Here is a 25,448-nt window from a genome sequence, read left to right on the forward strand (position 1 = left end):
AACTATAAAGTAATATTAACACTAATGAACTACAATTAACACAACTGCTCCGTTATTCAGGAGAATAGTAATGGCGGAGGAGCGCCACTCCTCGCCACACCTCGCCGCTGTCTCTCAAACCGGGACACCTCGTGTAATTTATTATTTATTTGAGGGCGAATGTAGCTGATATAGCTACTTCTTTGACTGTCAACTACCAGCCAGTGTGTTAATGTCCCGAGCCGCCGCTGTGAGCGCAGCGGAGGTGACATCACGCGTCTCCAGCGCTGACAACCGGGCAGCAACCGTCGCCCCTCAGCGGGCACAACTGACAGCTGGAGCACCGCAGCCATTAGCCGAGCAGTTTCTACAGAGTTTCTAGACGCAGATGATGCCGCGTAATTACCTCTAATCCTGCCGTGGTTTACAGCTGCGTACGGCACCTCGCATCTCCTGCCCTGATCCTACAAACAAGGCAGCCTGCGTATCATCATTCAGCAAATTTCATGATGGTGTCGCTGCTGGACTACAGTGAAAAAATGGCCCATAACAACCACCGTTCACTTACAGTAAGTGCCGGAGTGGCTAAACAGAAATCGCCGCAACCTGCTTGGTTTGCGATGCAGAGAAGCAGCATAAAATGACACGATTTTCAGGTGACGCTGTCATGTGTCGCTGCTACACGCCCTTATTTATTTTTAGACAGCCGTTCCATGGTGTCTTCTTTATTTTGCAGTAATATGCAATAGGCTACATGCGGACAGGCTCCCGAAGCGACGAAGATGGGATGCATCAGGGCTTGTCTGCAGAAAATAAGACGCAGGATGAAGCTCGACCGGTTCAGAGAGCTGGGCCGACAGTATCCAGTCTTCTGCTTTCTGCTGCTGGTCCTGCTGCTGTCCACTGTGCTGTTAAACAGGTGAGTACAATGCATCAGTGCTACTTCATATGTGGCAACCCCGACACCCTCATCTCGTCCCCTTACATGCTAAATGTTTTTACTCAGCTAATAGCAGTGTGCGTCCTCTGTTTTGACAGATATATACACATTATAATGGTGTTTTGGTCCTTCCTGGCTGGGGTCGTCACTTTCTACTGCTCTCTGGGGCCCGAGTCTCTGCTTCCCAACATATTTGTCTCCATCAAACCAAAGACCAAGGTAGGTCAGAGAACAGGTATTACTGAATACTACTGTCTGATCCTAAAAAAATTCACAGTAGTTGTGACTCTGTGCCTTGCTCATAACGTTTAACAACATCTTTGTGTGTCTTCTGATTAGTTTGCGTAACATATTTTGTCATTTCTGAAGAAACTAAATCTCTGCTGATGTGAGCATGTTCACACTTGTGATGTTATCCTGATATTCAGCGTTTCCCAGCTCATGACATGACAGATAAATTGAACATAAATTACTGGCTGTTTCGCAGCTGCAGAGAATGATGGGCAGGATGCCTGTACAGCATGTTAACTTTGTCTTGCAGTCGTACCAACAGGAGCTGTTTCCACTGGGCCACAGCTGTGCCGTTTGTGGAAAAATCAAATGCAAAAGGCACAGGTGAGATACCTGTTTATGTTGTGATGCAGTGGTAGGAAGTGGCTGTTTTGTGACCTTATCATATGAGTCAAAAATATTTATTTTATTTTTATATTGATTTAAGATTAACGCTTAATGCCCACAGACACAAGAGGGCAAGCCATAGACCTGAATATTCCCTGTGACTGTATTTATTACCATGTGACTGCATATCCTGGGTTTACTTGTGTCAGTAAAAGACAAAAATCAAAATAAGATAAACTGGAAAAAGAGATGTCTGGATTAATCAAAGAGACTCCTCACATTAATCTGCCTTAATCTTATTGCGTTTGGTTTGTCAACATGCATTAAATGTGCTTAATCCTATACTGTTGTTTATCACTGAGTCATGGAAGATCTACTGCCCTCTGGTGGACAGAAGGAATTGTAACGCCTTCCTTTAGGTGTAATAGTGTGAATTTTGTTTTGTTTTTTGCAACTTAATGATAGACCGACTTTGTTACTGGAAAACTATCAACCATGGCTTGAACTGAAAGTTCCATCCAAGGTGGACGCTTCCCTTTCAGAGGTAATACATGCATGGATTAAACATATTTTCTAAAAGAATATTATGAAATGAATGGAGCAAGTTATCTCATAATGCAGTTCTGTTTTATTTTTTTTCCCCAAGATTCTGGAGCTGGTTCTGGAAAATTTTGTGTATCCTTGGTATAGGTGAGCCATTTTTCCTGTATTTCTTGCTCATATGATGTAGAATGAGGCAGTATAATGTGTTATAGTGACAGATGTGACTGTGCAGTATTTCTTTTCAGAGACATCACAGATGATGAGGCTTTTGTGGACGAGCTGAGGGTGACTTTGCGCTTCTTTGCAGCTGTGTTGGTCCGTCGAACCCAGAAGGTGACAAATTGGACTGTGTGGAGTTAAAGTCTCGGGATGCTGACTGACTGAACATTTGTTAATTTTTTTTTCTCTCTCTCTCAGGTGGATGTGGCATCACTCATCACACGGAAACTTCTTAAAGTTTCCATGAAGCACATTGAAATAATTAGCAAAGCAAGACAGAAAGGTATCATCATGCACTTTTCAGTCTTTTCTGTGTGTTCATCCTAAAATGTCAGCAAAGTAACACACCACTCTGCTCTCTTGCTCTCCTCTGTAGTAAAGAACACAGAGTATCTTCAACAAGCTGCCCTGGAGGAATACGGTCCTGACCTCCATGTCGCCCTTCGCAGTCGCAGAGATGAGCTCCTCTACCTCAGGAAGCTGACTGAGATGCTCTTTCCCTACATCCTGCCCCCCAAGGCCACAGACTGCAGGTAGGCCAGTTCTTCTTCATCAAAGGCTCTGCAGTGCCTTTATAGATTTGTCAAAGTCTGTCACAAACCATCACAGCATCAGTGTCCCCCAAGGACAAAGTCTAACAGCGTTGACACTATACAGAAGAAGTAGATAAGGATCACGCTTTACTCTCTCATTCTCTTATTTCCTGCTGCCTTATCTCTTCGCTCCTCTCAGATCTCTTACTCTCCTGATAAGAGAAGTCTTGGCTGGTTCTGTCTTCCTTCCTTCAATGGACTACTTGGCTGATCCTGTGAGTGTAGACACTTTAAGGGCCAATTTTCTGAATGCAAAGCATTGAAACCTTCTGCTGATACAGTCTGAGACTGTATTTGATTCGTATTCAGTAAGCCTGTCAATCATGCATATTGAAGACAAAGATGTGTCTTTTCCAGAACATCAAAAGTATGTTGTACACGAGTCTTGTGAGCTCACTGCCTGCTGTTTTTTTTTATTTCAGGACACTGTGAATCATTTGCTTTTGATATTCATCGACAACTCCCCTGTAAGTATGTGTTGAACTGATGTGCACAGGCAGTTCCACTTATATTCTGTGTGTTTAAACATACTACTGCAGAGTGTATGTAATTCATGGGTAAATAAGATTAACATGTCTTCTGTCTGATTTTGTCCCTTCAGCCTGAAGAAGCCACAGAGCCCACTTCAATGTTGGTTCCTTTTCTGCAAAAGTACTCTGATACTCGCAACAAAAAGCCCTCTGTAAGTGTTGTAATAGCATCATGTATATCCTGTAATCACAATATGCAGGCTCATTGTTTTATCCCTCTATGTCAGGCGTCACTGAGCTTAACAAGAAGTGAGAACATATCACTGATTTTGTTTATAGATGACTACCTTTGTAAACTGTGATTCCTGTTCCGTCTTTCTCTGCGTGCTCTCTCTCTCTCATCAGGTGCTGAAGCTGGAGTTGAAGGAAATCAGAGAACAGCAAGACCTGCTCTTCCGCTTCATGAACTTCCTGAAGCAAGAAGGGGCTGTCCACGTGCTCCAGTTCTGCCTTGCAGTCGGTAAGCTCTTCGAAAAAGATACTGCTTTGGCTTGCATGAAAAATTTAATTGTAAAATTAAAGTACGAAATGCTCTTCAAAATAAGTTTTACAGCTTAGGTATATTATGTATACTAGTTCTCATTTTTTGGTTTAATTACTTTTAATTTGTAGTAGCTGTAATGCTAACCATTTACTCTATTGCGGAGAAATTCAACAGAAGCACCCCTACTCTAGCCCTTCTCTGAGCCACACACAGTCAGTCTGAAATCATAAGCAAACTCACTTTAGATAAAGTCCATTATCTTGACACTCATGGACACCACAGTGATGCATTCATAAAGGTCCTGACACAGTGAGACTGAGATGTCTGACTCTTTTAACTTCGCAGAGGAATTCAACGATCGGATACTGCGCCCAGAGCTGTCTGACTCAGAGAAGATGATGCTTCATGAGGAGGTGAAGAAGATCTATGAGACCTACTGTTTGGACGAGAGCGTTGACAAGATCCGCTTCGACCCTTTTATAGTGGAAGAAATACGCAACAGTATGTGACAGGGATCTTCCCAGACTCACTGGAATTATAATTTCTCAAAGAAGGACGCTGAGTAAAACAGAAATAAAACAGAATGTGATAACACAAAGACAACAGATTTAATGTTTGACCTCATGACCTTCATTGATTTTTAAATATCTGCTTATTCTGAATTTGATGCATCAACATGCGTCTAACAAGTTGGGACAGGAGCAACAAAAGACTGGGAAAGTTGTGGAACGCTCCAAAAAAAACCACAGGTAAACACAGGTGATAGTATCAAGATTGGGTATGAAAGGAGCATCCTGGAAAGGCTCAGTCGCTCACATTCGAGGATGGAGGAAGGCTCACCACTTTGTTAACACGTTATTGTATGAAGTTTCCTTTCAAAATGATTGCATTCTGCTTTTATTTATGTTTTCCACAGCCGCCCAGGTTTTTTGGAGTCGTGGTTGCATTGTATTTGTTTGCTATTAACATGTATGTGGTTCTTGTTTAACTTCCCAGTTGCAGAGGGGCCGTATCCAGAGGTGGTGAAACTGCAGACCATGAGGTGTTTGTTTGAAGCATATGAGCACGTCCTGTCCCTCCTGGAGAATGTTTTCACCCCCATGTTTTGTCACAGTGATGAGGTTAGCATCAACACTGTGAAATACATCACTCAATTCACTGTCACCCAGCCTGACGGCACATGCCTGAGACTCAGCTTCATTTTTGAATCACCTCTTTCATATCTGTCTGCCATGCTCTGATTTCTAAACACAATCGTCTACAGCAAAACCATATCTGCCAAATGCTGGAATTAGAGACGGATTGGAATTTATTGACTCCCTTACGCTATCCTCTTCCGATCTCTCAGGCACCAACCACTATCGGCCGTGTCATCAATACCAGACGCGCAACTGGCCAATGAGCCGACGCTGGCATTATGCCAAGCTGCCAAGCCGAATTTCACCCCTCAGAGGCCGTTTCATTGAATGCAGCTGGGTGGACCAGTGCTCGGCCATTGTCCACAGCAGGCCACTGCCCTGCATGAATAGTGTGTCTGGAAAATAATGATATTATTTGATGTTTTGTTGCCACCCCTGTTCCTGCTCCGCAATAAACAGTGCAGTCATGATTATTATGAAGGCGTAAAGAGGCTCGATAGATGCAGTGATATGTTTCTACGCTGTCGCTTTTATACTTGGCCAGAATGTACACATGCTGTGTTTGATGGACCTGAAATTTACACACCTTTATTTGCTCTTTCCATGTCATTCTTCAGTACTTCCGCCAGCTTCTGAGAGGGGCCGAGTCCCCTGCCAGGAATTCCAGGATGAGCAGGTAGGTTTCACTTTACCAGTTGTTGTGTTTGTGTGCAACAAAATCAGGGCTTGACCCATAAAGTTTACTCGTATCTTGATTTATCAGTAAGCATTTGACTGACTTTTGATCATCTAGACATAGAAAGCAAGTAAAACACAGAGTGAATATTTTTGTAGTCAGAAAATTGATTGCTGTGTCTGCACTCACATGCAACCCAAGTTCCCTTAATCCTTCTGAATTTCAATGATAATTATGCATTTTTAATGTTCACAACCCACTGTATCCCATTAGGGAGTGCAGTAAAACGGCAGAATATAGTATGTGCCAGCTACATCAAATACAGATATGATTTCACTTTATGTTTTGCATTAAAACAGTTTATAAAAGGCAGTTAATTCGCAATAAAAACAGGAGGTTTTACTTTGCAGTATAATGAAACTTAATTTAGAAGTGAAGTAAGCGCAGTGACTGTCATGTTTCTGTCACGGGGTGTGGTGTGTATGTGGCCACGGGGCCCTGCCACTAACTCCTTGTGCATATTGTTCCAGAAATAGCCTCAGTTTGGATGACATTCGGTGAGTATAAGGCATCAGTGTGCTGATCAAACCAGTGGCTGGCTGAGCAGTGCTGCTGCACGCAAGATACAAACAACACATCCTGACTGGTCGACAGAGGAACAAGTGCTGCCTTTTCATAACAAATTCACTGTGCTCTGAGCCCGCAGCAATCAGGGCTTCTGTTCAAAGAGCACTAGCTGATAATGTGATAATAATATAGAATTTTGCCGCTAATCTAATTTCACCCCTAAATACATGTTTTGTTTGGTGCCTGTGCTGTAAATGCAAATGAGAGTAAAGTGACCTTAATCAGCTAATTGTGTTAATCATAGCATGAGTCATCATTAATCATATGGTAGTCGAGCTAATCAAGAATCGTGCTGCCAAACATGTGCAATATAAAATCTTACGACCGTTTTCAAAAAAGCTGGGGCGCTGGGTAAAACGTAAATAAAACCAAATGTGGTAGTTTGCTAACCTTTTTTAACATATACTCAAGTGAAAACAGTACAAAGACAATATATTAAATGTTTGACCTCATCTACTTCATCAAGTTTTGTAAATATCTGCTTATTCTGAATGAAAACAAGTTGGGACAGGAGTAACAAAAGACTGGGAAAGTCTTTTAGGGAGAGACTGAAAGACTGCTGTCCTGTTTGGATCATTCCACAGGTTGATTGGTAACAGGTGATAGTATCATGATTGGGCATGAAAGGAAAATCCTGGAAAGGCTCAGCCGTGCACAAGCCAGGAGTCAGGGGAACTTCAGGAAGGACTTTGTTTCAGTTTCTGGTTAAGAAAACAATCAAAGCAGTTTCAAAGCAGCGTAATTCATTTATGTCCCTCAGAGGAGACAGAAGAGATAGCAGATAATGGCTCTTACTGGCACTCCATTTCGTAAACACTGACCAACTACGAGCCTCAGCTCCCTCCGTGTCTGCAATCCAGTAACCCCCCTTCCACTCTGCCCGTCTGTCCGCCCTTTACTCCATCTGTGTAATGCTACCACCGTGCTGCATCTGTGACTGTATGTCCACTCTGATTCTGTAACCACCATTCTGCCTGCCCTGGTATGATCCACGGCCCTCTCCCTCCTCTTGCCCATGGGGACGCGACCCTGTTCTGCTTATAGTTCCTGGGACTGGAGCCCCGAGTCCCCATCCTCACTGTTCACCGCCTCTGGCAGCTCTTCACCTGCATCTTTTAACTCCCTCCATGCCCAGTCCACGTTCACAACCTTCCCATACGGCTCGCTATCCCACCGCCACTCATCACCCAAGTAAGTCAGGGTCCATCCGTGTGCCACAGGTCGCTCAGTGTGATGTCATGCTGTCCACTTTTCTCCCCTACGTGACCCCAGTCCCAACCAGACGCCTGCATGGTGGGACCGATGCATGGGATCCTGTTTTTATTTTCCATGTGTCCTTCCTCTGAGTTTGTTGTGTGGTTTAGGCTAAAGACTCGTTTGTTGTTTCTGACAATGCAGTGACTTTTCAATGTTCAGTTTCTCCTGTATTGGGTATGTCGCTCTGTGTCACTTATGCATCGCTCTGTGTTTCACTTAATCTAGCAGGCACTCACACAGAGCACCCTTGATGTTTTGTGCCTGCTCTGGTTGGCTGGTAACTGATTATACAACATTTTTGCAATAATTTAAATTTGAGATCCCCTTTAAACTAGACATCTGTTCATGAAATCACTGCTCACTGCTGCGTGCTGTGTTTGCTTTTGGCCTTTGAACAAGAACCCAGGCATTTCGTTGTGAGATGGCTGTGATGTGGGTTTGGCTACCTTAGCTTTTTCTCCCCATTGTACTGTCATGATACCGGTGCTCAGTCCGCTGCTTCCCCTCCCCTCCTCTATGGTTCTGTCTGTGCTCCTTCTCTCAGGCTGCATGCGCTTTGCTGAAGCCATGCGCATCTCCTCCATCGCGCATTGTTTGAAAATCTCCCTGTCTGGCCTTCAGGAACACGTCAAAGAGGGGCGAGTCCTTTGGGATCAGCCGCATTGGCAGCAAGATCAAAGGAGTGTTCAAGAGTACAACCATGGAGGGAGCCATGCTGCCATCCTATGGGCTGGTGGAGGGAGAAGACGACATGGTGGGGCTGATCTAAAACTGTTCCAAACACTCATTTTTAGATGATTTATCGTGTTTGATGTGATGCTAACAGAGCAGTCTTTTCTAGATTTAAACACAAAAATAGTCAGTGTGGTCCTCATTCTACAGTCTGATTCATGCTGCATGTGAACTTTAATGCAATTCTTCAGAATTAGAGAAAGTAATTGCAAAATCTATGTTTTGGTTCTCTCTGAACAAATTAAGCTGCTGCGCAAAGTAAAATTCTAACTGGAGCACTCCTCTACACTGTCACTGTAGATGCCACTTGGGGGCGATGGTGAGTAAATTAAAGAAAGCCAGTCCCTTCACCAGATCTGCCTCCCACGTGTTAACTCCAGAGTTTTCCGTTTGGATGGTTTCGATCTTGGATCACTGCTGTCTGGCTTCCTAAGAAGTTCACATGATTCCATAACGAGATAGTGCTGTTCTGAGGAACCAGCTGAACTTTAAAGTTCCCACCGCCTCCCTGTGTTTTGTTCATCGTTGTTTCCTTGAGGGTTTCCCTTCGAAAACACACGTGAGACTCTGAGATGAACAAACCTCTGCTTTGATTGAGAGTGCTGTAACCAATGCGTTTAGTCATTACAATTCTGACCTCATGACTAATTATTTTTTACAGAAAATGCCTACTTTAGGATTACTTTACAAACACTTTACATAGGAAAATATACACACTGTATATGTAAGGTATAAGTATAGATATGATGACTAGCTTCCAGCTAGTGCAGTAAAACATGACCTGTTAGCTGAGTGTCTCGAAGCATTCATTTAATTCCCCTTCCTGTACTTAATTTAAACAGATCATGCTGGCCATCCTAGCCAAGACTTTTCCTTCATAGTAAGTTTGATAGGTGGACAGTGTGCAACCCTGATTCTAAAGAAGTTCACAGAACAGAATGGGATTTTAACATATACTCAATTGGAAACAGGACAAAGACAATATATTTAATGTTTTGCTCAATCAACAACCTTAGGGGCTGAAATATGAAGCTAATGCAGAACTGGCTCCAAAAGCGAGTCAATCCCCATAGACCCTCATATTAGAATGGCCAACTTTACAGCAGAAAGAAACACGTTTACGGCCTGGTACAAAAAACAGTCAAAAAATCTTAAGATTGTACGCAGTGGTTTGCATTTTAATTGTCTTTGACCACGACCTATTTCTTCTGAAGACATTTACTTAACTTGACCTTAACCTCTCTCGTTTTATCCCATTCAAGGTGGAGGAAGCCATGATGGTGCTGGAGGATGACTCTCCCATGGAGGCAGCCTCCACCCCCAGCACCCCCCGAAACCTCTCAGCCTGGAACATCACGATCCCTTACATTGATTTCTATGACGACGATGTGAAGAGGGAGAGGATTCCTGTGTTCTGTATCGATGTGGAGCGCAACGACCGGAAGGCAGGTAAGACTCAGCTGACGCGTCCTTCTGTCTCAATTATTGTCATCTGAGAGAGGTCATTCTGCTTTTTTTCTGTAGGATATAATTTTGCATTCACAGTAAAACTTTGACCAATGATGTGTGATATTACTCTTGTTCACAGAAATGTTAAAAGCTCCTGAAAACTTGGTGTCAGATTTTAAGTATTTCTCAGTAACATTAAAAATATATGTGTAAATAAGTGCCAGTCGAAAGTAAAGTTTGGGAAAAGACTTAGCTCAGCTAATCTGCCTTATCAGGACCCCGTTGTCAGTACATAAAGATGGTTGTCTTCACTTCCTCCTTCTGTACAAAAATGAAGCCAAAATATCCCAGATACAAGCAACGCCACCTGTATCGCTCCCATCCATACACCAGCCCAACTCATGGGTTGGGACGAGCTGTCAGTCAGGACATCACACCAACTTTTTGTAGCGTAAAATAACTAATAACTAATAAAAACCAAAACTTATCAGAAAATCATACAGCAACAAATTGAACATACACAAGTGTAATAAGAACTACCTAAAAAGACAGAAACCATTTTTGGGACAAATGTGTTTGATATGTGCTTTGATTTTTTTAGTTTGGCCATTTTCCCATCCGTTTACATTGAGGGGGGCAGGGTTTATGACCTATACTGCAGCCAGCCACCAGGGGGCAATCAAGATGTTTTAGCCTCGCTTTTGAGGAGCTCTCATGTTGTCCGTCTTTATAAACAGAAATTGATCAGGACTGTATGGGCTGTTTGATCAGATTTGACTCTCAGCAGTCTGCCAAACAAACCACCAACTTTCTGGTAACTTTGTAGTAAGAAAAGAGGTAAAACAGGCACCAAGTTAACTTAGCTTAGCACAAAGACTGGGCACAGGTTGAAACAGCTGGACTGGTTACTTTTGGACAGACCTACCTGCTCCTCCATGAATTAACTTGTGTCATGTTTAATCTGTACAAAGTATGAAGTGTAAAAATGACAAGTTGTGTGTTTATTGTGGGGTTATATGTCAGACTATTTCTTGGCCAGGTGCAGTAACTCCCTAAAGACTCCTGCATTTGCCTCGCAGCGATGACAAGACTCAGGAAGTCACTGAAAACAACACAACTTGTTATTTTTTTACTCTTTCTACCTTTTTGTTTAAAAGTTGTCTGATATGAGCATTGTGTCTGCAGCTTACTGACAGTTATGTAACATGAGGCTGAGGGTCATCGAGGCTGAACCTGAAACAGTTACCTCTGACATCATGTTGGAGCTTCCAGCATTCATAGTTCCCTCGGATGGCAGTGATGCTAACTGAGAGCAGATCTATGTTATTATAAGTTATCAAACTTCCTGCATGTTTTCCCTGTTTGTGTTTGTCTGTAGTGGGACATGAGACTGAACACTGGTCTGTGTACAGAAGATATCTGGAGTTCTATGTCCTTGAATCAAAGCTCACTGAATTTCATGGTAAGGTTTCTGCAGATTATCGCTCTTGTTTGCAGGCCTGTGAGCTGTTTTTCATTCACTGTTGTCAGGAAGGAATTACCCACCAAAAATGTTCTTATAGATTCCAGAGGATCCACAAAACATTACTTCCAAGTAGACCTTCATATTAGGAGTCAAAGAAATGGCCACATTGCATCAGTCAGGGATTCTTTTTGGAAACTACAATACAGTTATTTTTCTGTCAAAATAAGTGAAAGCTTGTTCTTTGAATCATTTTCTCAGTGATCCCTTCTGTGAAATCTTTCACCCTCTGTAGGCTCATTCCCAGACGCGCAGTTGCCTTCAAAAAGAATCATTGGTCCCAAGAATTACGAGTTCCTCACATCAAAGCGGGAGGAGTTTCAGGAGTATCTACAGGTAGATGTCTGAGAAGATAGGCCATTCAAGTCTTGGCCTCTGGATTTTATCAGACAGAGGCAGAGTATACTTTGATGGGTCTCAAAAGGAGCCAGGATATGGCAACATGAAACCTCTGATTATGTAATTTTGCAGAGAGCTGAAGATTATTCAAACACACAGCTGTAAACTCAATCTCTGTACAATGAAAGTGGACTCATATGGACACTCTTACACACACACACACACTCACTGTATTCACACCCATACATACACACAGTCCTCCGATCCGAAATCTTTCCATCTGGCTGAACAGGCAGCACTCAAGTGTCCAGACATCAAGATTAAACTAAAACTGTTTAATCTGGTTTCAGTTGTTGAGCATTTGTTCCAGGAACACAGCACGTCCAGTTTCAGAAAATGACCTTTTAAAGTGATTGTTAAAGAATTGTGAAGAACGTAGGGTACTGTATGTCAGGACCATCAACAGGTTAAAACACTGTTTCAGATAGAGAAGAAATGACCTCTCTGTCTTATTTGGCTGTTGCGAGAGCAGCTGCAACTTTTCAAAACACACTTCAGACTCTGCAGTTGTGATTAGGACCTGCACATTGTTCGTCTGCTGAGATTTATTTCTTGCAACCTTGCTTGTGAATTCATAGAGTTATCAGCAACTCACTCACAAAAACCAGATGTGTTGGAAAGATTTTATGTGGTCCCAGTTTGAAAGTGCTTTTCCACAGAGTGGACAGCTGTGCCAGCAGCTCTGTGAGGCTGCACTTCAGTAGCACAGTGGTGCTTTGAGTAAAATGCTAACATGTGTGTTAGCATGCTAAGATTTGCAATTGCTGAGGTTAATGGGACTCAATTTTGTAGCAATTTGGTCATAAACCAAAGTCTTGCATGATTAAAGTCTGACCTGATGTTTTGTACAAAACGGTCAGCAATAATATAAACTCTGTTTTCTAGACTATAAAACATATAAAACCACAGGTATTGTTATTGAAAAACTAGAGGCTGTGTCAATGAGTAAAACATCTGTGATTGAATGTTTCCACATAGCAACCCGAGTAATAAACAGTACTTGCTTCTAATGCCTCATACAGGGCTGGTCTGACTTTTCCCCTTGAAGGACCAAAACTGAAAGTTAATTGTTGGCCAAAAACCAACACCTATTATATTGTATTGTATTGTATTGTTGTTGCAAAATGCTACATGGCTCCCAAGTTCCCTTAAAGGACCAGTGTGGAGAATATAGCTGGATCAGTTGGCAGAAATGGAATTTAATATTCATAATTCTCTTTTAATTAGTGTAAAATAGATTAATTATTTATTGTTGTATTTTCATTACCCTAGAATTAGCTCTTTATATCTACACAGGGAGTGGCTCTTCCACTGAGCCCGCCATGATTCCACAGCAGCCCAGAGTGGACAAACCAAACACTGGCTGTAGAGAGGACCTTTTCCTTTCTTACATTCCCTGAACTTCTACAAAGGTGCTCGGAAAGACTGAGGGGTGTTCAGTTGGTGGCAAACTGCAACCTCACCACTAGATGTTACTACATCCTACACAGTGGTCCTTTAATTGACCGACTTCCTGTGTGTCACTCTGCTGGCCTCACTCAGATCAGCCCAGGTCTGATGTATTTATAGTCCCAGCTTTGGTTTAAGGTTCTCTGAGTAATGTTCCGTTACAGAAGAACACAAAACAAATTCACATTTGCTTTCTTTGCAGAAACTTCTGCAGCATCCGGAACTAAGTAACAGTCAGCTCCTCGCCGACTTCCTGTCCCCTCATAGCATGGAGTCTCAGTTCCTGGACAAGATGTTACCTGACGTGAATCTGGGTACAGTATGACTGTGACAAAGAGCAGTGTGATGGATTGTGTTTGAACAGCAGAACATGTCAAACACACTGTGAAAATGTTTGGGCAGCCTGACCTTGGCTCGTGTTTCAGAGGCAAAATGTGACAGAATAATACATCACTGAGATAAAGTATTTATGTTTCACAGGGAAAATCATTAAGTCAGTTCCCAGCAAGCTGATAAAAGAGGTAAGAAATGCACTCCTAGTGGGGTGTGTGCGAGTGTTTGTGTGTGGTCTGGGAATGCTCCATTTCTCTCTATCTCACCGTTCTACAATCCAAATGTTTCCCGTCACATCGCTCAGCTTCACACAACTGTCAGCTTGTGTGTTTCCTCGACCCACAGCAGTCCATTACACAAGTTCACATAAGACAAATACACCTGTTAGAGAAATCATACTGTCATTGTAACTTGTGTCTTGTGCTTTCAGAAAGGGCAGCACCTGGAGCCTTTCATCCAGTCCTTCTTCAACTCCTGTGAATCTCCCAAACCCAAACCCAGCCGCCCTGAACTCACCATCCTGAGCCCCACCTCGGAAAACGATAAAAAGGTTGGGGATCTTTAAAAAAAGTCTTTTTAGTCTCTTCCTGCAAGACTAAGCCCCAGGGACGTTATCCTTTGTACTCAAAGGAGCACAGTTGGAGTCCTCCCTGACGCTCAAGTTTAGTTTAATAGTTGTTTACACTGGTGGGTTGCCATTTTATCGCTTTCTGGACAAAAACCCTCAATCCAACTGAGATTTGCAGTGGAATGATTTAGAGACAGCTTTCAGAGCTAAGTCATGGTTTGCCTCTGCCAAGACATCATTGCAGGAACTGTTTACACTGTTATTATGTTTCTGTGTTGTTATGATAATTTCAGTTGCTTTGAAATGTACTCTATAGGTTCAACTGTCTTTAAATAAAAAGAAGTTTAACCAGACTTTAAAGAAGTAAAGAGAGACATTTCAAAAGCCAGTGCTTGTTTTAATTTTCTTGCCACTTGAGCTGAATGCACATGGCGTTCGATCTTATTTACACTTTTACACTATGTGAGATCTTTTTTTTAAATAGTTCACAAAATTCTTATCTGCTCTGACATGTTGTGATATTGTTTTCCCCCTTGTTGTCCAAAAGGGGCTTTGAGCATTTAACTTGACAACTTGCCAGAGGCTGAATTGGCAAGATCATTCTTTTTTACAAGCCTTGACCTGTTTAAATACAATGTAACCCATGTGTGGTCATAAGTATTAATACCTGCTTGACTATAGTCCTGTAACAAATGTGCCGTCGCCTCGAAATGCAGGGATGAACACAATCAACCTTCTGTCATACTGTTTAAAATGGCTTTTTTTGCAGTAGTGATATTGTTCCCACTTTGTTTCGCCCAAACAGACTTGGAAAGAATGGGACGTCTGGTTTAAGGATCAGTTTGATGCTCTCATGTGCGGCTGATCAGACTGTTTGTACATTTGTGCTCTTAAATGGGCTTCATACTTAAAACTGGTTATAAATCCTCTTCTCCCAGCTCTTCAATGACCTCTTCAAAAACAACGCCAACCGATCAGAGATGAGCGAGAAGAGACACAATCAGAATTACTTCATGGAAATGATCACTGTTGAAGGGGTGTATGACTACTTAATGTATGTGGGTAAGTTTGATCTCCTTTATTGCAATATGTTCATCACAACAATGTATATATATACATATATATATATATAACATTTCCAACAGATTTTCTCAGTTTGAAAAATGATAACATCTTAGATTACGATATGAACAGCAGCTATACTAACACCAGTAACTTTGAGGGACATCTGCATGATGATTATTGTATTTCAGAACATAGAAGGTATTAAAGACAATGCAGCAACAAGGCATTGCTGCAGAATTATACTAGTAGAAGCAGAGGTTGGTGTTCCCTCGTGACTCACCACCATGACAAGTACACCCCTGGGCTCCTGCCTGTTATTTACTCACACATTTTCTTTTTCTTTGTCATTCTCTCCTTCTTCATGGTGTCAGGCCGAGTCATCTTCCACATTCCTGACTGGCTGCACCACCTGCTAATGACTGGCAGGATCCTGTTCAAAAACACGCTGGAAGCCTACACCGATTACTATCTTCAGTACAAACTGAACCAGGTGGTCCAGGAGCACCGGCTAGTCTCACTTATCACCCTGCTCAGAGGTACGATGCCCTTAGTTCAGAGATAAAGAGAGCGCTGTTTATGTTTTCATCCAAGTCACAGAAAAAAAGAGAAGCGCGTTTCCCAAAATGTTGGACTGTTCAGTTAGACGGGCTGATTTAAGTAGGTGAGCTGATGTACTTAATCTTTGCCCTTCCAGACACAGTTTTCTGCGAGAGCAGTCTGCCCCGCTCGGCTCAAGACAAGCAGAGGAGGGCGAAGAAGACATTTGAGGAGATGATGACCTATATTCCAGGTATTCATTCACTTCCTCCAGCTAGTGTTTTGCAGTTTACGCGCCACCTCGCTGCCGACATGTCCACTTTTCCACGAGACAAATGCGCAGACGTGAAGACAAGTGGTCCGTTTCATGTGTCGGCAGGAAAATTCACAAACCATTTGTCTTTAGATTTCTTGGGGAAATGTATCGGAGAAGAGGCCAAGTATGAAGGAGTGCGTCTCCTCTTCGATGGACTACAACAGCCAGTTCTCAACAAACAGGTACAGCCACACACGCACACACCATTTACACCTGGTATTAAAGTGCAATAATAGCACAGATGTTTGCTTTAGCTAACAAAAATATAGGCTGTTGTTGGAATTCAGACAGCTAGGAAGCAAGAAGGCTGAAAGAGGCACACCTCTAATTACTGATTATACATCTTTTCTGTTCCATGAAAGTGCCACAAGATGCATTATTCAACAGAACTGTGTGAAAAATAAAAGCAGTGCCAGTGGGAAGTGAGTGAAACACTGTAAAAAATAACTGCGTGTGCGGTGGTGTGTGTTGCAGCTGATCTGCTGTTAACAAGGCATATCATTTATTTAGTCACAGAGAAGCGTACTCACCGTTACTGCAACACACTGGAGCAAACTGACAAGTGTTTTACAAAGAAAGCAATATCTTGTTGTTTTACATTTGCTGAATTTACAGGGGGGGTCAAGCAAGTAAGAATTAGAAATAGACGTCATTTCACAAAGTTTGTAATGTTTCAACAACTCATAAAATTCTTAGATTTTTTTTTTAAAGGGAGTCTGGAGGTTTTGCTCTAGAGGACAGAGCTCGATTTCAGTGAGGAGAACAAGAATGAATTGGAAATACCAGGTCGAAGCACAAAGGCGAGATCAGAACGTTTATTATTCGGATAAGAAATGGATACAGATCCAATTTTAATAGCAGGTGTAAATGTGGTTACACACACACACACACACACACACACACACACACACACACAACATTTAGAGAGCTTTCCTCATTTTCTTAGCATGTCTGTGCTTATCTGCTGGAACATGCATCTCATCGAGACAAAAAAATGACCTGAGAGAAGATGTGACAGGTAATGAACTAATGAAAGTGAACTTGAGCCTCACTCACCCTGAGTGTGGTGTAGGTACACAGTTTAACGTGGCACGTGGCACACCGTAATCCAGCATCATTTGTGTTGTGTGATTGCAATGTCAAAGTCCCCTGCAACTCAGCGTCTGGAGATTGTTTGAAAATGTGTTTGCTGTTTGTATTTAAAGGTCACTGGCCTTAATGCTTTTCATCTCATCCCTCCTCTCAGCTGACGTATGTGCTGTTGGACATCGCCATTCAAGAACTTTTCCCGGAGCTAAACAAGGTAAACAGATGCTAGCCTTAGTTTCTATACCGGTTTATCCTTTGCAGAATCATGGTGTGTGTGTGTGTCTGTGTGTGGGGGTCATTATTATTACACCTGGTATTAATTAACGAGTGAAACCTCATACTATATGATGAGGCTAAATCTTTAAATCACTGTACTTTCTTTCGGAAAATACATAATAATGTTAAAAAGCACTGATTGATTTAATCACTGCAGGTAATCATTTGTAATATACGCTGTGAAATGTGCCTGTAATGATCCTGTAGAGAACTTCATGTTGTGTTTTATGTTATGTAATATCCTAATTCAACATTTCAGTGGTCAGAGAAAGATTTTGGCTGTAGCGATGCCTTCTTGAATACTGTGTGAAAAGTATTTCTGCATATTGTTTTTCCAGAGTAGCTGTAGTGAGTTTTTTTTCTTCCAGACAGAATGGTTTACAGCTGGTTCAGCTGTTTAACTGCAAATCAGCAAGAAATGAAAGCTTGCCTAACAGGCAGTTCAAATTGTTTGTGGTTCCATAGATAGATGCATGGGATTTTAAGTGTAGCATAAAGAAAGAGCGGAGGGTTCTCATTAAGATCGTTCAAGATGTATGCAGCACTTTTTTAATGTACAGTATAAATATTTTTATCAGATTTATTAAGATTTTCACAGATCACTTTAGCAGTAATGTTAACATGCATTGTTTTGTACTTAAATCGTGAATCAAATGTGAATAATTACATAACATAACACAATTACATCCACCACAGAACCTGTATTTGTTTCCTCAGCAGGTACAGAAGGAGACCTCTGTGATGGCTCCATGGATGTAAAATGAACAGTTCGATGAACATGAGCTGACATGCTGACAAGGCATTTCACCAAACCTTCACTACTGCGGGGTTGTTTGTTGGTCCCATTACCTGAAACTAACTAACCCATGTAGTCACAGGTACAGTATCAGATACCTGCCACGGCAGGAGGGGCAAACCCACGGCTTCTCCTGCTGCATGTGTCATTTACTTTGTAAAATAAATTATATAAATAAACTATAAAACAGTGATCCTTGTGTAATTATTCTTAATTATAAAAGCAAACTGTAAAAGAGTGCATCTCTTTGACAGCTGCAGTCAATTGCAGCTGTAGTAAAAGTTGAAATGAAATGACTTTTTCACACTGTGATTCTGCTGAGCACACTGTGTTGTTGCCACAGATGTGAGCACCTCAGCTGCTGTAAAACTGTCACCTCATATTAAAGCCTTTGAAAAATGGAACCAGTTTTACACAATCATAATGGAAAAACTGTTCCAGTAACTGTTTCTGATTATTATTTTTATTTGAAAGGAAGGAAGAAAAGCATCCAGCACATGTAGTGCTTACCAAATTTCCCCATCCAGGGATTAATAAAGTTGATCTAATTGTTTCGTAACCTATCAATCTAACCTCTGAGAATACTCTATTCCGATTTGCTGGCTGGTGTCAGTTTATGGTAACCAAACACTTCTGAGAACACGTTTCAGTGGTTTAGCTAAAGAGCTTTGAGGTTGTCATGGTTACATTATGGGAGAATGTAATCTCAGACTTGTTTGATATTTATGAGAATGCAGACGTCCAAACCAAACTGATTTAGAGCAATCATTTTTTTTTTAATCAGTATTTTCAATTTGCAAGAACACCTGGCTGTGGCTAACCGGGAGGAAATCTATGGTGAAGGTGATATTTTTCATGTAAAATGAACAAACAAGTTCAAAAATGAGTTGTATAACTAAATGAAAGACTTGGTATCATTGACACTTTGTTGCAGGTGGTCATGGTATAAACTTAACATTTAGGAGTAACTGCAAAATGCAGTTCAAAAACATTTGTGAATAACAGTTAATAGCTAGCTACTAACATATTATTAACCTATTATTTGTTTCTTTCATAAGTAATCACACCAAACATTTGGTGGTTACTCTTAATTTTGGAATTTTTTTTTTGCTTTGATTTGTGTTGTGTCTTTGTAAATAAATGGGATATGTGACAGTTTAATTTGATGATATCACCCCAGGCTTGGTAATTTAAGAGGTAGAAAAATAAAATAATTGTCCTGCACAGTACTTGCATCGTTCCTACAGGACTCCTCCAACTGAAATATTCCTGAGGGACTTTTCTAAATTTTTAATTGAAACAATCAAAAAACATCATTTAAAAAGCATGCCTATGTGTCAACTAAGATTAAATGAATAATGGAAATAATCAATAACTGCAGGATTATTGGTTCTATGCTAAAGAAAGGTGTGTCACAATGTCACAATTCATGCCTCATGTTGATGATCTGATATTTATTTTTCAGTCTGTTAAAGAAAGTAATGGTTTCTGTGACTTTCACTTTTAATTTATTCTAAGAGGCTCGTAGGAGTACTCTATGAAGACAGCTACAGAGTAAACAAAGGCAGATAGCAGATGTGATAACAAAAGCAGAACTGCTGTAAGATCTTTTATCTCAAAAGTGTTATACTCGATCAGCTGTGGGTGCTTTTCTCTGTGTGGACAAATATGCCAACAAAAGCAAAAATTAATAAGAACAAACAAAAAAAGTTTTTACACATCAGATCTATGACACACTGCTGCACCAATAAATCTGTGTCTGAAACGTGATGCACTTGATGAACGTATGCAAATAGCTTTGTCCTTTGCTCTTTATCTGAAGAAGCTTTAAAGGAAATGGGCTTGAGCAAACTGCAGTTCAACAAAACAAAGACAATCAGCTGCATGAATACTCTGAAGTCGGATGCTGTCTTGCAGTCTTCAGACTCTTCCATGTGACTTAGTGAAACACTGCCTTGGATTAGAGACATTCGCAACATGGCGCTTCTTCAGTTCCTTCAGATTTACAAGAAAAAAAATTACACAATCACTCTAAAAATGACTTACATGTACCTTTAGGTCCATAACATAATACCTAATACATATTTTGTGTTTTCATATTTGAATTGTTCATCTTGCAAACTTGAGGGTAAAATTATACAATTCAGCACTTGTGTCGTCTCTCATCCTTAAAATCAACCGACCTCTGGGATGAAGTTAGTTCCTGCCTGGATATCGAATCTACCCTGAGGCTGAACCTGCAATCCTGTTGTCTTCTAGATATCCTTGCAGGCAGCGAGACGGAAAGTCCCAGAGGTATTTACCCTTGAGTTTATCACAGTTTCCCAGAGCGTACAGAGACAATCAGAGGGTCAGGGACAGACATAAACCCAGCAGCAACAAACCAAGGCTGTGGGCTGCAAAGACCGCCGAGCTCCTGAACGTGATCCGGCCTTCCACCGCGGGGTACACACGCCTCATGTCCGAGATGTATTTGGATAAAACAGAAATGTCCATATCACCTGCAAGAGGTGGAAAAATGACAGCCTGGTTAGTATTTGGTTGGTGTTTTCCCAAGTTAAAGTACATTTCCTGGCTGCCCATGCTCAATTTTTACAGTGAAAGAAGCTGCGTGAGCATCAGACACAGCTGCAGAGCCATGTTAAAACGATGCATCTGCTTCAGATAACTCAGTTCAAACAAATTCCTCAAGAGTCCAGAAAGTATACTTCGAATATTTAGTGTTTAGGTGAGCCTCTTAAATGAACGGACAGGGACTCGTCCCTAGGACCGTCACTAATGCTAAATTACAGCATGCTGATTGACCATTATCTCAATTGTCTGGGTGCAACACCTTTCAAGTTTGGCACTCCTCCCAAGGAAACATCCTGGCTTTCATGATGTTTTGTGCAGTGCGGCTTCCTCTCTTTCTTCTGTACGCTGGCCTATTTTTGAAACTGACGCTCTTTTCGCATGGACATTTGAATGTGACATGAGGTTTGTGGAATCTGGGACAGAAAACCATCTTATTGCAGTAAAATAGTGTAAAATCAGAGGTGAAAGAGGGCTGACGGCTTACGTTCTACCCCGCCTTAATGGGGGATCGTTTGCCTCACAATAGAGTGATACCATCCTTGGTTTTGGGGGTTGGCCTCACTCAGAGGATAAATACTTGAACCTAACACCATTTCATTGGACTAGAGCTGTCCTATCTAGTCTGGTGCGCATGAACTGATGAAGCCTGCTCGGATGAGAGGCGAAACATCTTCCAAGACAAAGAGACGAGGTCCAGTTGCGAACGACTGAATGCCCTAAAGCTTACGTTCTATAGGTTTTCAAGATGTTTCACAGGATACTGAAAGAGGAGTTTGAGACATTAAACCTGAGTGAGCTTTTGAGCAGGCTGGCCACTTGTTTTGTTTCATAGCCATTGTCCTATAGTCTGTTGTAGATCCTCTTTTGTTTAATCCAAGTGTATTTAAGTTTTCTAGTTCTCCAGTCTAAATTCCTCCCTTTTGGAGTGTTTTGTGTTTGATAGCCTTTTGAGTTTCATTCTTCATTAGGAGCATTTTTTTGGTTCTTATTTCTTTGCTTTATTTAGTGAGTAATTTCTGCTACTCACTTCCTGAGAAACGAAATCAGATTAATTCCATAGCCTGTTTGTCACTCATTGAAGAGAGCTGGTCTTCGTGCTAATAAACTTGAGTGCTGTGAAATCTCTGCATCTGAGTCCTCTATCGAGTCCCAGCCTGACACACGTAAAAGCTCCTTATCTCACACAGTGAACGCCTCTGCTGCCCACCTGTGTTATGCTTCAGCAGTTCCTCCTTAATCATGGTGAAGCCATCACCTCCGGCCACCATGTATGAAGGCATGGCCACAGTGTACTTCCTGTCCAGGGCTAACGGTTTGTACCGGGGCACGCGGCACTCCGTGCAGAGCACGGACACAGACGCCACACGCTGGTTCACGGGTTTGGAGAGGTCGTACTCGACGTGAATGCCTGAATGCCGACCGAAAATGAGGAAATGTCAAGTTTGCTTCAGTGAGTAACAAGTCAAACACAAACAGGGACAATGTGACATTTTGGGAAATATGAATTCTTGTTGATGCTCTGATGGCTTTCAGGCAGCAGCTTGGCCTGGAAAGAGACTGGAGACAGGGAGAAACAGCTAGCCTGGCTCTGTCCAAAGCTAATGAAATTAGCTTACCAGTGGCTAAAGTTTCTTGACCGTCTCAGCTGCAGCTGCACTGAGGGGTGGGTATGGGCTATTTTAAAATTAGGCCAACTAGACTTAATACAGACTTTCAAAACGTGATGCATTTTGAGTATGAAGTCACACAGAATATCCTTTTCATGTTGTCCTATAATCTGTCTATTAGGTCTCACAGCTGTGAAGTCCTACATGGAAATTGAAAGTTTGCCTTGTGAGTTGCCGCAGATTTACCGTAGTGCTGAATTATTCCTTAAATACCAAACCTGGAAGAGAATAGCTCATATTATTCTAGGAGACCCTGGATGAAACAGTGCTGGTGGAGGAGCGCAGGGCCCAGCGGACGAACCTGAGACCTGAAGAAATTCTCCGGACATGCTTCCATATCTGTGAATGGAGTGTTCAAATGCCTTTTTCACTGTTGATCCTTTTATCTGGACCAAGTCGAAGGTTCCTCCAAATGGTAAGACGGTGAGGATCTCCTCCATAGTTATAGAACCTTCAAAGTAAAGGCAAATACCAATACATTATAAAATAAGAAGTTACAACTACTTCTGTGATGAAGCACTCAGTCATTCTGGAGAAACACCACCAAAGTACCATTTTTGTAACGCTCGTCTATAGCTGTCCGTATGGCCCCGCTATTCAGCATGCAAATGCCCACGTGATTCCAGCGCAGCTCGCTGGAAGACTTTAAATTGTGATAAATCTGGCAATGTGAAAAGGAAAAAGCAGTCAAGCTCTACTTCTTGAAAGGAATTGTTTACACTGTGTACAACATATAGAGGCGGTTAGTGGTACTTATGTCAAACTCCTCCAAACCCCTTTGAATTCCACAAATACCCACATAAAAGAGAACATGCACAGGCGAGATCTGGATTACATTACAGTTGGGGTTCATATGTAACAAACATGAAATGAAACTGAGTGAATGAACGAACCAAATGCTGACTGCTATTATTACCATCGCATCACAGATCAGGTTTCCCAGGTTGCACTCCCGGAACCGACACTCTTCAAACGTCCCGTTGAGGTAGACCAAGGTTTGTCCGACATACTGCGAGGAGTACTGAGCCAAGTTTTTCTTCCACTTCTCGATGTCAGCAAGGACATCTGGGTCTGAGAGAGTTACACAAGAGCAGAGCTTATGTAAAGAAAGGAGACAGGCGTCTTGTACTTTGAATGAACTCTTGTGTTATCTTGTGTTTTTAGTGTTGCTATAATTTAAACAGAGCCTGTATTCCATAAACAGTTTCGACCATAATCAAAAGTAATCCAGATTTAGATCTTTTTATGAATAATCTCCAAGTAGCGATCCAAACATTTCTTTTCAACATCATTTGACTGAACAGCTGTGAAAACAGTTATTACCAACATTATTCCAAGATGTACACTAATTAGGATTAAACGATGAGAGATGCAGCGATTCATCAAGTCATTTCCACATGAGAAAATCTCATTTGGTTCAAATAATTGTTTCAACCTTTCGACCAATTAAACAACAGCTGTAAAGTCAAACATGGGTCATGTGTAATTGCTGACATTCAGATCGTCACTGCAGCCCACCTTGAGGTATGCTGCTGTCCATCAGGATTGGGTTTCCAACAGCTTTTATCACATTTCCAGCTCCATCAAAGGTCACTTTCAGATATCCAAGGTATTTCCCAAAGGCAAACGCCTGGACCACCGGCACATTTCTCCCGTCGTTAGACCTCACCATAAAAGGGTAGGGGCCTGCCGGCACTTCAGTGGATGGGGGGTTTCCTGCAGAGAACGACATTTTGAGGTTTGTAGAGTGTTGTTTCTCACTTCCTGTTAAAGTGAAGGTAAAAGGTGGCTTTGCTCTTGCAGGTTTTGAACTTACTGCTATCTGAGAATTTAGTTCAGTTCAGCTAAAAGATACAAAGACGGTCGGGCATTTGTAAACCTCAGCCTCTTGGATAGATCTGAATGGAATGAAATATAAAATACCAGTGTAGAGGAATGTGTTGGTGTGTCCTCCGATGACGACGTCAACCCCTCTCACACTCTTGGCAATGTGTTGATCCATGTCAAAGCCAGAGTGACCCAGGGCGATGATCTTATTGTAGCCCAAGGTTTCCAGTTTATCAACCTGAACCTGAAGTGCCTCCACCTCGTCCTCAAACTTTAGGTGTTGGCCTAACACACCGGGGGAGAAACTGGTTATTTCACTTTGTCGCAAAATTTCCAGTAGCCAAAGCACTCATGAATAAAACCAGATCACGATCAGCTGACAAGATGAGTAAGATGTGAAAGTAAGTGAAACCTCTTTAGTGCATCAGAAAACAGACGGAAGAACCACACTGGAAAAACCTCTAGAGAGTATTTTACGCTAAGGTATTATTAGCATGCTGCGATTAAAACCTTCATCAATCAAACAAGTGGTTATGCTTTTACCTGGCATGGATAAGAAGGGGGTCTCCGCAGTGGTGAAGCCCACCACCGCCACTTTCTCTGAGCCCACGTTTAAGACTTTGTAGGGCTGGTAGTAGCCACTGAGTTTTGCAGCCAGGGTCTGGTCTGGATGTATGTTGGCACTCACCACAGAGCAATTTACATTCTTTAGGAAGGGCTGGATCAGACCCTCCACCCCATTGTCAAACTCATGGTTTCCCAAAGCCTTAAATACAAAAGATTATGGTCTTCATTAGCTGATGAACTCCAGTAATTTCAACATTTAAAATTTCTCTTGTTTTTTTTCATTTTCAGAAAATCACAATGAAAAGAGTATTTACCATAACATCATAGCCGAGTTTGTTCATGAAGTGCGCTGCTTCTGCGCCTTTGTAGTAGTTGAACCAGATAGTTCCCTGAAACTGGTCTCCAGCATCCAGAAACAACACGTTCCTCTCCTTTTTCCTGATCTCCGTCACCTTCGTGAACCTCCTGGCGACCCCCGCGAAGCAAGGACCCCTTGCTGGGCACTTCCCCGAGTCCTCGCTCGTCTCCTCGATCCGCGCATGGTTGTCGTTGGTGTGAAGCAGGGTCACCTCGAAAGTCGACACTGTGCCCGGGCAGTTTAAAAGCAGAAAGAGGCAGAGTGAGGTGGAGAGAACGCACCGACGCGTCCAGACGCTCATCCTGTTGCTGTGCGTAAA

The 25,448-nt window shown here is 42.0% G+C and overlaps 2 protein-coding genes across 6 annotated transcripts; one reads left to right on the forward strand and one right to left on the reverse strand.

Moving 5' to 3' along the window:
• Window positions 1-280: 280 nt before the first annotated feature.
• On the forward strand, window positions 281-18,346 carry LOC121618959 (sorting nexin-14-like). Of its 5 annotated transcripts, none has more exons than XM_041954611.1 (31): window positions 281-548; window positions 716-898; window positions 1,018-1,138; window positions 1,461-1,534; window positions 2,003-2,081; window positions 2,184-2,227; window positions 2,326-2,413; window positions 2,498-2,582; window positions 2,676-2,832; window positions 3,032-3,107; window positions 3,315-3,359; window positions 3,494-3,574; window positions 3,768-3,882; window positions 4,252-4,407; window positions 4,903-5,027; window positions 5,663-5,721; window positions 6,252-6,278; window positions 7,393-7,539; window positions 8,227-8,359; window positions 9,600-9,786; window positions 11,165-11,248; window positions 11,544-11,644; window positions 13,359-13,470; window positions 13,637-13,677; window positions 13,920-14,039; window positions 14,996-15,119; window positions 15,494-15,658; window positions 15,817-15,912; window positions 16,066-16,157; window positions 17,222-17,278; window positions 18,058-18,346. In XM_041954611.1, exons 2-31 carry the CDS (start codon window positions 762-764, stop codon window positions 18,097-18,099), a joined length of 2,970 nt encoding a protein of 989 aa, XP_041810545.1. In that variant the 5' UTR covers window positions 281-548; window positions 716-761; the 3' UTR covers window positions 18,100-18,346. The 5 variants fall into 5 exon arrangements, with proteins under 5 accessions (XP_041810545.1, XP_041810547.1, XP_041810549.1 ...); XM_041954613.1 differs by having other exon boundaries at window positions 18,061-18,346; XM_041954615.1 differs by lacking the exon at window positions 7,393-7,539.
• On the reverse strand, window positions 17,888-25,448 carry LOC121618960 (snake venom 5'-nucleotidase-like). Its single transcript, XM_041954617.1, has 9 exons — window positions 25,086-25,448; window positions 24,748-24,970; window positions 24,301-24,489; window positions 23,896-24,093; window positions 23,294-23,448; window positions 22,930-23,038; window positions 22,679-22,828; window positions 21,918-22,118; window positions 17,888-20,637 (listed from the first exon to the last, which is right to left on the reverse strand). Exons 1-9 carry the CDS (start codon window positions 25,428-25,430, stop codon window positions 20,480-20,482), a joined length of 1,728 nt encoding a protein of 575 aa, XP_041810551.1. The 5' UTR covers window positions 25,431-25,448; the 3' UTR covers window positions 17,888-20,479.

The sequence above is a fragment of the Chelmon rostratus genome, chromosome 15 (assembly GCF_017976325.1).
Source record: "Chelmon rostratus isolate fCheRos1 chromosome 15, fCheRos1.pri, whole genome shotgun sequence".
Classification (NCBI taxonomy): domain Eukaryota; kingdom Metazoa; phylum Chordata; class Actinopteri; order Chaetodontiformes; family Chaetodontidae; genus Chelmon; species Chelmon rostratus.